This window comes from Gopherus flavomarginatus, chromosome 5, assembly GCF_025201925.1.
Source record: "Gopherus flavomarginatus isolate rGopFla2 chromosome 5, rGopFla2.mat.asm, whole genome shotgun sequence".
Classification (NCBI taxonomy): Eukaryota; Metazoa; Chordata; order Testudines; family Testudinidae; genus Gopherus; species Gopherus flavomarginatus.
The window spans coordinates 154,710,333-154,724,541 of record NC_066621.1 but is presented as its reverse complement, the minus strand read 5'-3'; the positions used below and the strand labels follow the sequence as shown (position 1 = coordinate 154,724,541).

At 44.9% G+C, this 14,209-nt stretch overlaps 1 protein-coding gene across 7 annotated transcripts in view; it reads right to left on the bottom strand.

Annotated features, from left to right (window-relative positions):
* The window catches only part of NIN (ninein), a 114,770-nt gene that overhangs the window by 95,148 nt on the left and 5,413 nt on the right, over positions 1 to 14,209 (bottom strand). For all 7 annotated transcript variants that reach the window (XM_050954589.1, XM_050954585.1, XM_050954588.1 and 4 more), the window contains exon 3: positions 5,766 to 5,972. In XM_050954589.1, the coding sequence (XP_050810546.1) occupies positions 5,766 to 5,951 (186 nt within the window). In that variant the 5' untranslated portion in view covers positions 5,952 to 5,972. The remainder of the gene's footprint in view (positions 1 to 5,765; positions 5,973 to 14,209) is intronic.

Sequence of the window (14,209 nt, the reverse complement as noted above, 5' to 3'; positions counted from 1 at the left end):
CAAAGCCTGTACAAATACACTAGCACAGCTATTGAACATACAGGAGAACCTCAGAGTCATGAACTGACCAGTCAACCACACAGCTCACTTGGAAATGGAAGTACACAATCAGGCAGAAGAAGAAACAGAAAAAAAAACCAACAGTAGAGTACTGCATTAAACAAACTACTACAAAAATCAAGAGAAAGCAGCATTTTTCTCCTGCATAGTAAAGTTTCAACGCTGTATTAAGTCAATGTCCAGTTGTAAACTTTTGAAAGACCAACCAGAACGTTTTGTTCAGAGTTACAAACATTTCAGAGTTACGAACAACCTCCATTCCTGAGGTTTCTGTAATTCTGAGGTTCGACTGCAGCTCCATTGACCTCAACTTCTGAAAAACAGTCTTAGAAACTCAACATCAAAAAAAACTCCTTAGCCCCTTCAGAACAGAAGGAAGAGAGCCCTGGGGTGAAATAGTTACAGTGGATGTAAAGTTTAATGCTCTTGATGACTGAATTAAAGGGAGCCCAAATGACATTTCAGAATCTAGCAATTGGCAGCGCTCTCAAGTTTGTAGGTGCTGCTGGTACAGCATTTATTACAAAGTTCCTAAGGCACAACAAACTGGAAATAAAATGGAGTGTAATGACACAGCATTAGTTCTGTATGGCATTAGCAACCCAGAGGTCCAAATGAGGATCAGGGTCCTATTGTGCTAGATGCTGCTACAAACAGGTACGGAGGAAAGGTCCCAGTCCCCAGGCTCTACAATTATTGACACTATTTAATTAAGCAGATTTAGGCTACTGGGAGATGCAGCGCGGCGGAGGGGAGTTGGGTTTGGTGCACTATTTACGGTAGCCTTGCAAAATGGTCCTGGCGATTTCTCATCCCATGCACACAACCTACTCACCATGTCCTCACAAGGAAGAGGAAGACAAAGACTAAATTTTACTGTATTCACCCACTGAATAAGGTATCTTGTCCCAAGTGAGAAGAATTATCCAAGTACAAGTAAATCAAAAGACAATATGTACATAGACAGGACGGCTGTTTCCCCATGGTAATCAAGCTAATTAAACTGCAGGTTGCAGGATTTTCCTGACAGTGTTTAGAAATCCTGAGGTCCATTTTCAGAAGGAAGCTTCCTATAAACTAGCCCTCTTATTAGCACTGGAAAGAAAAAACAGAATCGTAGCAATATAAGCCTAGAAGGGACCCTACACTGGTGTGTGTGTGTGTGTGTGTGTGTGTGTGTGTGTGTGTGTGTGTGTGTAAAAAACACTACTCATCATTTTCACTATCAGCCACCATACAATCCAAATCAACACTCTTCAAGTTACCTCTCCCATGAGAGAATCTGGTACCAGCTTCTTATATTTCCCTTTCCTTGATCTTCACAGAAGATTCTCGACTTGAAGTCAATCCTCTGTTTGTGAATTCATTCCCACAGTAGCCGACCATACTGTCACAGCCAGAGTGACCTCAGGTGGAGAATAAAGGGGGGATAGATGAATTCTTAAACAGCCCATTTTATATGCACACACAAAAAATGAGAGAATGGAAGAGAGATACAGAATATCATTATGGCAGGCTTTGCTAAGAGATTTCAGGGAGGCAGCAGGCAGCCCTTTAAAGATGAGCTGCAAAAGGAAGACAAACGGAGCAGGTGCTCTCTGTGCATGTTTGCTTTTTACATTAGGCATATCTGTCTGAAACCTGACCTCTGCCAGCCCCTCCTGAAGAAGGCCACAAGGGAGTCTTCAGCCTTGTCTACACTAGAGTTTTAGCCACTGGTATCACTATAGGAGTCAATCTGCATTAAATCCAGGTATAGTTTACACTGGTACAGCACATCAGCATTAAGGGTTGCATGGGTGTATCGACCTCAGTGGCTACGAAACCCAGTTTAGACCAGGCCAGGCCGCCCACCCATCTCCACTAGGTATAGGCACAGTGTAAGCTGTGTGCTGCTTCATACGTGTCTCTGTAATGTGCTGGATACTTGGACTGCCTGAGCCTCAATACTCTCCAGAAACGGGCTGGGACAGCAAGAAGTTTTAACCTCCTGCGACGGAACCAACCCAGTCCTCCCAATACAAAAGTCCTCCCATCAAAGAGTTACTGACAGCATTAAACGCAGACTAGATGCAAGGAATCACTGTTGAGAGCTGTATGAACCTATATAGCTGTAAAAACTATACGGCTCCTTCACAAGCAGCAAACACTCAGCGATTACAGTTCAGCATAAGGCTTCTGCCATCTGAAAGGAAATAGGTAAAATACATTCCAAGGGCTACATGGGGTAGCCTCACATTTCAACTCTAAGGCAGGGACCATGTCTCCTTGTTTTGGGACGCACCTAGCACACTTTCACTGTGGCTGAACTAGAAGCACAACTGATACAAAAGTCACACTAACACTAATTTTTTTTTATTCCTTACTGAGCCCTACTGTGCATTTATGATGCAGGAACCATAGTTAACTGTTAAAGTCCAGAAAATAGACGTAAATCTACAAGCACCTTGGCTACTGTATTTCAAAAGGCACAATGAAATGCACCCCACAGAGGAATCTGAAGGGTTATTTTGAGCACTGCCTTAGTACACAATAGAGATAAGAAAGGATAGTGAGAGTTGGGTTAGTCCTACTGCAAGACAAACTATCGGATTTCTATAACCAAGACATACTGGGAAGGTAGAGTGGATTGGTTAATCGTTAGAGTCTTATGCACAGAAAGTAGTATGTTAGCTTAATTCAAACCGACATGACTCCAGATAACCACCAAGTACATCAGAAGCAGTGTTTGTTGTATGCACTGCTATATAAAAAACTTTCATCACCGGGGCACTGGGCAAATACCATACTACATGCCGCGACTTCATGTATTCATTATTCATAGGCAAACAGCAAATACAAAAGCTTGCACATGACTTGCCGAGTTGCAACTCCTTAAACATGTCAGTTCATTTTTCCCCCACCACACAAGTGTCCTTTAAAACAAGGTTGCTTTTTAAATACACAAAACAAAAGCCACTCAGTGTGGAGAGTAACCATCTGTAGGAAACAGATTGGTGCTGATAGAACAGGCCTCCATTAGGGAGCAGCGTGTTTACTGCCATTCTATTGACAACCTCCCTAGGATTTGATAACCATTAAATCAGGTTCATACTCAGGCATGGACCATTGATGCCACTAGCAAGTGGGGTAAGCGGGGAGGCGTGAGGAGAGGCTGAAGACAGATTATAAGAACTCTCACTAAGACACGAGACTATAACAGAACTTTTCCCCAACGCCAAAAACCATCCCCGAAACCATCTTCATCGCCCCAGGAAATCTTTAGGAGATTAAGCACGTTGAGATAACTATTCAAGAGTGATTCAGTCCTCATGACGTTCTTAAATAGCAGCCTCTTTTCTTTAGGCTGAGCGTTTCCTTTTTACCTTGTCCCTGTTCCTCTCCAAGTGGGCATCTGACAAGGGACTTTGTTCTAGCTTTACAGCTGGCGCAGCTGCGCAAATTCCCTGGCAAAATTCAAGCAACCAGGCTTGTGAGGCATGCCTTATTCCCTGCCCTCCCCACATCTGCTCTCATGTTCCGCAGCGAAGCCGGATGATCGCGTCTGAACGGAAAAAGTTGGAACTGGGGTGGAAAGTAAGTAACTAGTACTCAAGCAAATGCCATGCTGCTATTTGGAAAGGTCAGAAGTCTCCTCTTGTATCCGTTAATGCTTCCCTGCCAGCAAGTCCCATCAGCAAGAGAATCTCAGCCCAAGGGGAAGGAAGTTTCTTTTTTACAAAGTTATTTTGTCCGAGGGGAGATTAGGTTTGGTGAGAAATTCACAGGTCAAATTATTGTGCTTGCCCTAGTCTGAAGCAGAGGAAACTTGGCCCGAGCTTCCTCTGTTTTCCTGATTTTAAAGGAGTTTTACAAAAGGAAGGCTTTCAGCTCCAAAGCTCTTCATTTTCAGGGGCAGGCGTCTTGTACATACAGCCCAGCAACATGTGACATTTGTTTTAAGTTTGAAAGTCTCATGATGCACCTGGTTCACACTGAGCAACAGGCTGATCTTGAAGTCTATAAAGCAAACATCACACCATAATGCTGCTTTAAAAACAGGTGCATTCACTTGCACCACCGTTATCCAGACAAGCTGGTACCAGATCTGGTACACAGTATCACCGTACACAGATTCTGTGAGCTAGCAAGAGGGAAGCTCAGCAGTGGCGAACAATTCACAGACCACAGCTGCAGCTCCACATAATCCACCCGCTCAGGAGTCACAGCAGTGTGTTCTGGTTACACCTGAGGAAATCCCATGCTCTCTGTAGAGTGGGAGGATAGAGTGGACTGTAAATGTAAAAGATCAAAGTCATGTCTGAAACTAGCCTCAGTTTTAAGAATTCTAAAATAATTGAGGCCATTAGAAAAAGACTGAACACCCCTTCCCCGCTATCTGTAAGGCCACTGGAGCACAAAGTCACAAGATTTCTTCTTACCACCATCCCATGGAAGAAATAAAGGGAAAATACTTGAAATACAAACAGTATCAAAACTGAAGCAAAGCCAGATCACTTGCATGGAAAGTTAATGAACATCTGTAGAACCGATGGCCCGTTTCCAAGCCTGCTGCCAGGAGTATATTTGGACAGAGTGTCATAAGGGCCGGTCTAAATGTTGCACTCATTTAACTAGACATGTTGATGTCACCTCAATTAAGTTTTACTGGTGCAACTTTATGCATGTGGACACACTTACATCAGTTTAAGTCTGTTTTATATTGGTTATTTAAACAGGCATAAGCTAAATCGATGCACCATCTTACATTGGATGAAAGCAGTTTTAAATGAGTGTAAGAGTGCACCAGACAAAGCTGCACCAGTTTAATTAAATCAGGGCAACATCCGAGTTAAAGGCAGTTTGTGTGTAAACAAACCCCATTAGCTGAATGCAATAGTTGAAGCAGAAGTCACTCCGCTCTGCATTGGAAAGGAAGTGACTCTGGCCCAAAGACTCAGTGTGACTGACTTCCTTAAAGTCTTGAGAAATGCATTCTTAAATAGTTTTCTTCCTCATTGTCACTAATTTCTCCTTCAGCAACTGCTCTGTGCATTTGTTTCAGCTCAAGTGAAAGCCACAGGGAAAAGAAGGCTATTTTCTTACAGTAGATGCCAGAATTGAGTCACTCTTGACTTCTGCTTCCAAGCACCCGCGAGGAGAGGCGTCACTGTATAAGAGTCATTACTTTTTACAGCAGAGGAGATAAGCAGCCTCCTCCCTTCACCTAGCAACATCAGCACGGTTACATCTTCACAAACCCCTCATGTGCATACGCTGCAGTGGTGCCTCTCGGTTGGGTAACACAACAGCGCAAGCCCTGCTGTGCCCTGGTGCACCACATCTGTGTTAGGGTTTGGTGCCAGTGAAACTAGTTACCCTATTGTGGGTTTCCTTAGCCTAGAAACGGCCTAGGTCAGGCATTGGCCTAGAACAGGGAGCACTGAGGGAAGCCCTGCAAAATACAGTGTGCAGGGAAAAGCAGCTTTGACTAGTACTATTTTTGCCTCTTTCCTTGCAAGAAGTCACAGAAGTCGTTAATTTACAGTAACGACCGGGATTCTGAATTAAATAACCAAAAGTTCCCATGTGCTTCCACTGAGATGTAACAATCAGGGCACGCCACACTTTTCATTATCCCCCTTTGCTAGACAGTTACATGAGGTATGATGTGCTTGTTGGCTTTAGCAGGGGCACTTACTCCCTCCATAGTCAGTTGGCCTTACCCTGCCAAGAAGGTTGCCTTGCAGAAGTGTCTGTTGCAGTGCTCCAGGAGCCACTTCCTCCAGATGTAACACGTGACACAGATCGGTCAGCTCCTCCTGCCCAAGGGATCCAGTGCCCGTGCTGTCAAAGCTGTCAAAGAGCTCCTTGAGACGGGCTTCATACTGGTCCTGCTCGGCTTCATCCATCCCATCACCCACCACGCTCACCTGCCGGAAGGAGAGACATTGGATGTTACACTGATGATGGGCTTTACCGGACATGCTTTTGCACGCTGAGTGATGCAGGCAACTGCACAGTAAACAGTTTCACCAGCAGTTCCGAGTGAGAAGTGTAGCAATCCAAGCGCTGACCTGAAACCAGGCTAAAATGCCAGAGAGAAGAAACAATCAACTGCCTCTACTGGGCAAAAGAATATGCTACTTGGATGGCTCTGGGCCTCTGCGCTGAGGATTTTTCAGGAGCTCTAATACATCTTGGCTTTACTGAATTCCACAGCCCAGCAACAGAGAAGAGCTTTCTCTCACCCACGCATGTTACCTGTAGCAACACTCAATCTGCAGCAATAGAGGTGAATGCTGAAAGAAAAACACAAAGACCTTTAGATAATCAAAAGTCAGCTATTACCACCCACTCTCCCTATTGTTTTGAACTGGGTGAAAACAGAGAGAGCTCCCTGATTCTAGCAAAGATTTAGGAAAAACTAATCAGGTCCTCGGATTTCTTGATCGGGTGATTTCTTCTGGGATTCTGAATCCATCAAGGTGGTGATGAGTTACTTCTTTCTCAGAGATAATTGAAAAGGGGTGAAAAAGTAAGAAAAATATTAGTGCTGTCAATTAATTGCAGTTAACTCATGTGATTAACTCAAACAAATTAATTGCAATTAATCACAGTTTTAATTGCACTATGAAACATGAGATTACCAATTGAAATTTATTAAATTTAGGATGTTTTTCTACATTTTTACATATATCTTGTATTCTGTGTTGTAACTGAAATCAGTGTATATTTTGATTACAAATATTTCCACTGAAAAATGATAAACAGAAGAAATAGTATATTTCAATTCACTTCATGCAAGTAGCGTAGTGCAATCTCTTTGTTCTGAAAGTGCAACTTACAAATGTAGATTTTTTTTGTTTTGTCATATAACTGCTCTCTAAAACAAAATAATGTAAAACTTCAGAGCCTACAAGTCCTCTCAGTCCTACTTCTTGTTCAGCCAATCACTAAGACAAACAAGGTTGGTTACATTTACAGGAGATAATGCTGAGAACAGGCATTTTCATGGCACTTTTGTAGCCGGCATTGCAAGATACAATTGCATTACAGTACTTCTGTTAGGTGAATTGGAAAATACTATTTCTTTTGTCTTTTTACAATGCAAACACTTGGAATCAAAAGTAAATATAAAGTGAGCACCATACACCTTGTATTCTGTGTTGTAATTGAAATCAATATTTGAAAATGTAGAAAACATCCAAAAATTTAAATAAATGATATTCTATTATTGCTTAACAGTGCAATTAATCGCAATTAATGTTTTAATCACTTGACAGCCCTAAAAAAAATCCTACTTGGCCACTATTAGAGTCCCAGGAAGTTCTGAAGCCCAGCAATTAAATGGATAGCAGAAGGCAATTCTCACGCAAGCCTTTTAGTTTTCAGATCAATTAGGACCAATTACATTAGGGAGGTGGAATCTACTTCCATCTTAGGTCACCTGACCTGCCAGTACCAGAGCCACGTTAACTTACCCCAAACATTTTCTTCAACCCTAACATGAATTGCCAGGACTGTCATTTGGCTGAGTGGCCCCCGAGTAGCACCGAAGGCCTGCTTAGCAATACTCATTAGCTCTGCTTTATTCAGCAGAGACCCAGTATATAATTATTTCTGCACTACACAGAGGGGACCCCTCTCCCCCCTCTACCCACAAAAGACTGAATGAGTCAGGCTGATGCAAAGAGCTTCCCTGTTTACATGATAGTACTAGCTGCTCTGCAGCAGTTCATCAAACACAGCTTGTTTAGCTTCACTGGAGCCAGCAAATGAGGTGGCGTAAGAAAAGAGTGTTCCCAGGAGCTACGTTTATTCCCTAGGTGGTTTAATAATGCTTTGTCTGCAACAGCAATAAGAAAAACAACACACACGGTAGAAACAGAGCTGATTGCAGGTCAACGGTGTGAAGCAAAACTAAGGGACAGATTTCTAGAGCCCTTCATCTGAAATGTCTCGTGCCACATCTTTGTTGTCCTCCACCTTTTACCCTGGTCTGTTATTAGGCTGTAGGCAGGGCCACACCACACACTCCTACAATGCTACACAATATACTGTTACCCAAGAACACACATTTCTACTCTGACCATGCTAGCTTCATCTTTTCCATCCTACATGTTGCCAGTCTCTTGAGTTGTTTACCAGCAGGAAAAATCACATAGCACCAGCAATCGCTTTCACCGATGGAAAGACCGAGTGTAGCTGTGTACTCCCTTTTCTAGGATGAAAAAAGACTGATTTGTACCCCACCCCCACCCCACACACACACACACTCTAAAGTCTGGGTTGCCCCCTTTTCTCTACAAGCAGCTCAAGTGCTTCTGTCCACAGCAACTGAGGAGATTGGCATGACAGTAGCATGCAAGACCACTTGAGTTTTTTCTCTACAGTTCAAAATAGTGGCTCATTAAACTGTACAAACTCTCCTGCTCTGGGGAGCTGAGTATATCGAGGCCTATCTCAGTACACCTACTTGGCCCAGTGGGGGGCATGGATCAGCATTCATGTTGTGCTCCCCGTCAGTACCTGGCCTGAGCTGGGCAAGCTAATGATCCAACCAGTGGACCAAATCTGGTGATGGATCCTGATCACATGCCACCTAAGGTACATTGCACATAGGCTAAGGAGCCTTGGCCAGGTCAAGCATGGCTCCAGGACTCGGTCAGCACTCATGAAAGGAGCTCCACAAAGCAAAGCCGAATATGCTGCTATGTCATGGAAACCAGCACATATGGGTCAAATTCTTATCACTGTCTCAAGTCCATGCAAAGTGCACAACCATGGCAAGGCTCTTATTGACTTGTAGCTCATTAATGCGGAGCACTGAAAAGCTGCAAGCCACGACATGTGCAAAGTGAGCCATTAAGTGAAAGAGCAAGAGAGCTAAACAAAACTCCTCTCTCTGAAAATAACCCAGCCACAGAACGCCAGCCTGCACATTTTAAAAAACCACCCCCAGAAATGTTACTGGATTACACACACCCACATGAGCGTTTTTGGCCCCTGCTGCCTCCCACCTTCCTTAAAGTCGGGGATTAAGTTAGCTCAGCCTGGGGTTATGCAAATGAATTAATAATCAGAGGACTCAATCCCAGCTATACATGAGATAGAAGCAGAATTTCCTGCCAGAAATGAAAAAAGAAGAACCCTGCCAAGAACTCAGCATAAACGCGCCATTTTATTAAACCAGTTTTTGGTGTTTCCAGCCTTGCTAACGACACTGAGCAATGGGATCAGATACGGCTACAAAGCAGCTTCTGTAGACGCGCCTTCCATTGTACATTTGCTCCCCTTCTTAAATCTCTGGAACAAGCCAACATTCATGACTGCCGATGACCTCGCAAGGCCTTATGTGGAATTAGCTGGCCAACCACCCTTTCTGCATATGTACATGGCCATTTATTTGCATTTTTGTCACACACATATCAGAGCATGGAACCATATGCTGACAGACAACATGATCATTAGAAGGATGCAACCCAGGACCTCCTGCACAGGTCTCGGGTTCTAGGAGAATTGTTTCGCTGGAGGGCAGCCTGGAGGGACAGGAACATGCAGACATTCTAAGCCAGAAGAGACACTTTGCAAACATGCAGGCTGAGATCACATCCCAAGGCCTCTCAAGTTTAGGAGGTTTTGTATCTGTTTTTGTCTTGCACATTCAGGCTGGCACTCACATCACAATGGGAGAACCCCTGACCAGAGTGCTAATCATGATGAGCGTGGATCTCTCCTCCCCTCCTTATCGCGGGTCTCCTGCAGAACAGGGACCATGAAATAGTCGTGTTAAAGGGTACTTTTGCTTTTATGAGCGACACCAGCAGGGATTCAGGACCGCTACGTTACTCTGACGGCTACTGACATTTCTGCCCAAAAAAAAAAACAAGCTTGAAGAAATCCAACGCCCTTCAAGAGCACAGCAAGCCGCAAAATCAGACCTAACAAGCATTCAGCGGCAGAGGGCTAATCAGCGATAAAGCTGCCTCAAGTCAATGATCTTTGATAATTAGCTTTCAGAAATCCCCAGGGCAGAAGACAGGCCAGCCTACAGGCCATGCTCTCAACACATGGGCTGGATTCTGAATTGCCTTGGTCCTTATGTAATCACTTACACCCACTGTGCACTAGTATAAATGACTCCACAAGGAGTAGAACAATGAAGAATCAGGCCCCTTTGTTCTCTGTTACAGATACCGTGGCTCCTATATGCCCTGCCCTTCACATCATCTTCACAGCTCACTTTGGCATTCAGACAAGAGGCTGGTGAAGGGAGCACCAAAGGCAGAAACGACAAGAGAGTCAGAACAAACATGAAAGCATAAGGTGTTTCCCAGAACACTATGTTGGGGCTCTGGTGGGAAAAAAGAAGGGGATCTGCTCCTGCATCATAGAGACTGAAGTCCCGACCAGCAGAACTTGTCTGGGTAGCAGACATGGTCCGGCAAAACCTGGCTCAAGTGCCCTGAATTGGGTGGGTGAGATAGTCCCCTTTTGTAGGCAGTGCTAACCTCTCCGCGACGTGGATTACCTCTGACCCTCCTGCCAGCATAGAGAGCATCTACATGAAGCACTCCAGTGGCACAGCTGCAATTCTGCTGCTGTACCACTGTAGCATTTCAAGTGTTGATAAGTTTGGTGCATTACACAGCTGTGGGTTTCAACTACCAGACTCTAAACGGTTTGGGTTCTTCCCATCTCAGGACTGGCCTACACTGTGTCTGAACCCTTGTGCTAGCAGATGTGATGCTGACCTCTGCTTAGAAATCAGCACAGCCTGGGATGAATCATGTTCAGATAACACCACTGCTGACATCTGTTACTTCTGGGGGATACTGAGCAATGCAGAATTAATGTTCTGCGCAGAATTTCCTTTTTCCCCTCGCAGAAATGGGCTGTAGAGCTGCTGGCTGCCATCAGGGGCTGCTTGACCCAGCAGAGCCCAGCTTGCAAATAGAAGGTATCGCCGGGGGTGTGTGGGCAGGGAGAAGAGGTGGAGCTGGAGAGTTCCTAGCAGGTGCAGTTGCCAGCATGCCCTGAAGGAAGGGGGCGATGTGCAGGAAATTCTCTACAAACCCAACACTCAGCATCAGGCTGTTTTCCCTCTGGATGCCTGGGCTTGGGGGAGGGGTACAGGTGTCTGAGCTGGGGGCCCTGCAGGTGGCCTCTGGAGGATAGGGGGTGCGGGTGTCTAGGCTGGAAGGATGCTCCATAGTGGGTTCGGGGGTAGGGATAAGGGTGTGGCTGTCTGGGCTAGGGGGTACCCCGCAGCTGGGCTCTGGGGGGGAAGTGGTGCTGGTTTTTGGGCAGCGGTTGCCCCACGGCTGGGCTCTGGGGGTAGGAGGTGTGGGTTTCAGGGCTGTGAGGGGCCCTGTGGCTGGGCTCTAAGGGGAAGGGGGCAGAGAAACAGGAACTGGGTTGTCACAGGGGTTTCTTTAACAATCTACTCCCAGGGGAATATTTGTTGTTGCCTGTATGACCAAAAATAATTGAAACTGGCCGATTATATAGCGTTATTTTGACAACTAAAATATGCAGAATTTTAAAATATTGTGCGCAGAAATTTTTGGCACAAAATTCCCCCAGGAGTAAACTGTGCTCAGACACAACAGAACTTCATTGCGTTAACCAGCCCCTAAAGACAGCTTTGCCCACGTGTTGCACCATGTCAGCTGAAGTCAGATGCAGCACTGAAAGGTCCCAGATTTAAAAAAACGAAGGGGGCTGGTGGCAAAAGAGTTCTCATAATGGGTTCTTATTATTTCTACTGTGGTGCGATCTAGGGGTCCCAGTCAGGAACCTATTGTGCTAGGCGCTGCACATGCATCTATCAGAAGGATGGTCCCTCCACCAAAAAGCTTATAATGCAAGTATAAGATGAGATAACAGATGGGTATAGACAGACATGAGCGGGGGAGGAATGGGGGGTTCTCTGGAGGCCAAGGGAACAGCGAGACCAATATGATTATTGCAATAATCAGCAGTCACAGCACACCAGCTGCTCACCTATTGTGCAGTGTCATGTACGCGTTACAGTGGAGGAGAGTTTTAAGGAGGGGTGTGAAAGAACGTGAGGACATTGGGGATTTTTACAGGGAGCTCCACTTATGCATGAGGGATGGGGCAAAGTGCAAAGGTGTCGAGGAGAACGTCAGATCAATGGGCAATGCAGGCTGGCATTGTTGGCAAAGCAAACCCTAAATCGTTGCCTCTGTTGGCCGGTGAGGAGAGGGTTTAGTGATCTTTCAGACACACTGCAAGGCCTATTTCCGGACCACGGTAGGGGAAAGATCACGGAATACTTCAGGTTCAAAACTCAGGAATCTTGGCAGTCCCTCCCCAGCTGCAGAGAGCATGTGTTCCGTACCCCCACTCTGCAGGAAAGCATTGCAGAGGATTGCATGTTAGATAGATAAGAGAGATGTATGGAAGGTAATTCACCTTTCTTTCTGTAGGCCATCTAATAATCACCTTCAGCTGAAGCCAACCAGAGAGGCTGGGGCAGCCTCCCCTACACACCCTCCAGTTTATAATCCAGGCTCCAGAACACAGGACACTCTGTAAAGTGAGTCAAGATGCCTGCTCAGCTCTCTGCCTTATTCAGCAGCGCTTAGAGAGCTCTTGTCTCACGAGCTCACGACATCAACTGGCACCAGAAAAGCCAAGGAGTGTGGACAGGGTGCCCCGTCAGCAAGTGTGAAAAATCAGGACGGGGGGAGGGGGGGCGGGAATAGGAGCCTATATAAGAAAAAGCCCCAAATATTGGGACTGTCCCTATAAAATTGGAACATCTGGTCACCCTAAGTGTGGAGCCACCACCAAGCGGCTCAGTTACCGAAGCCAGCAGTAGCAGAACACTGTACTGTAGTGAGCCTCTGACCTCCAGCAATTTCAAGTGCAGAAACTGACTGTGTCACCACTGAGGTTTATGTGCCATTGGGGGTGGTAGGGGAGATGTGAGAGCAGGCAGATTGGCAGGGGAAAGAAAGCCTAGAAGAGGGGGAACAAAACAAAAATACAAAGCCAGAGTTAAACTCAGGCTTTTCATCTCCCCTCCAGATGGCCCAGCAGCTGATACTAGATGGAATGTCTGGCTTGTCCTCACTGCTCAGTCGCTCCCCAGACCAGTGCATAAAAAAAGCTGCAGCAAGAGCAATGCTCAGGCACAGCTGATGGAGTCACCCACGTCAGGGATCACTCTCTAGCTGCGAGATGCAGTCTCCAAGTTTTATATCTATCTATCTTGAGGGAGTTATTTTGGTAAAGTAGTTTTGCTCAGCCTCACATTCAACCCTTCATTGTACGTGTTTTACAGCACTGAAGTCCTTGTATTTACCCTCTCAACGTTAAAAAGTTTCAACAGATGGTTCAGCATGGAAAACCAAAGATTTATCTGCTTTAACATAATGATGGCTCTTCGTTCATCAGAGCCTCACGGTGGCTTCAGCCCTTAAAGGTATTAGCAAAGCACTAAAGCTGGAAGATGGTTAAACTTTTAGGAGGGACAAATCCGCCAACAGAAATTGATAGTGTAGCAAATTTCCAGTTAGCATCAGGGAAGTTTTATGGGTGATTCTTAACAGAAAATAAGCTTAGGAAAATAGGTTGGATATTATAATATTTATAATGAAGGTATCCTTCCCTACACATACATTTTGTGAAGCATCACAGTAAGAATCAGTTGTATGGAGGATGAAAGGAAAATATTTTAACTGTGGAGGAGACAATTCAACCTTCCTGCTAATTTCCAGACCTCTTAGATTAAATCTACCTTCTCAAGAGAACCAGAAAACCTTCACAATACATGTTGCAGAGACCTGATACAACTTAATTTCAAGCTAAATTTAATAATACAGGCTCCAGAGATGACTGCTACTTAGAATGATAAACGCTTGAATCAATATCAAGCTTCAAGCTTTCGTATAAAACTAATGAAGAGGTAGATTTACTTGATCAACCAATAGCATGATCAGGTAAGAATATTCCAATTAGCACAGCACAAATGAACACTGCATTTCTAAGTCTGTAATCAAGACCACAGCAATGCTGTTATAGCAGGAAAACCACTCAAAGCATTGGCCACTTTCCTTTAAAAGAATGTCATTTTGCGTTTTCACGGCCACATTCAATCCTGTCCATTTAAGTTACGTTCCTTCAAAAATGTCTC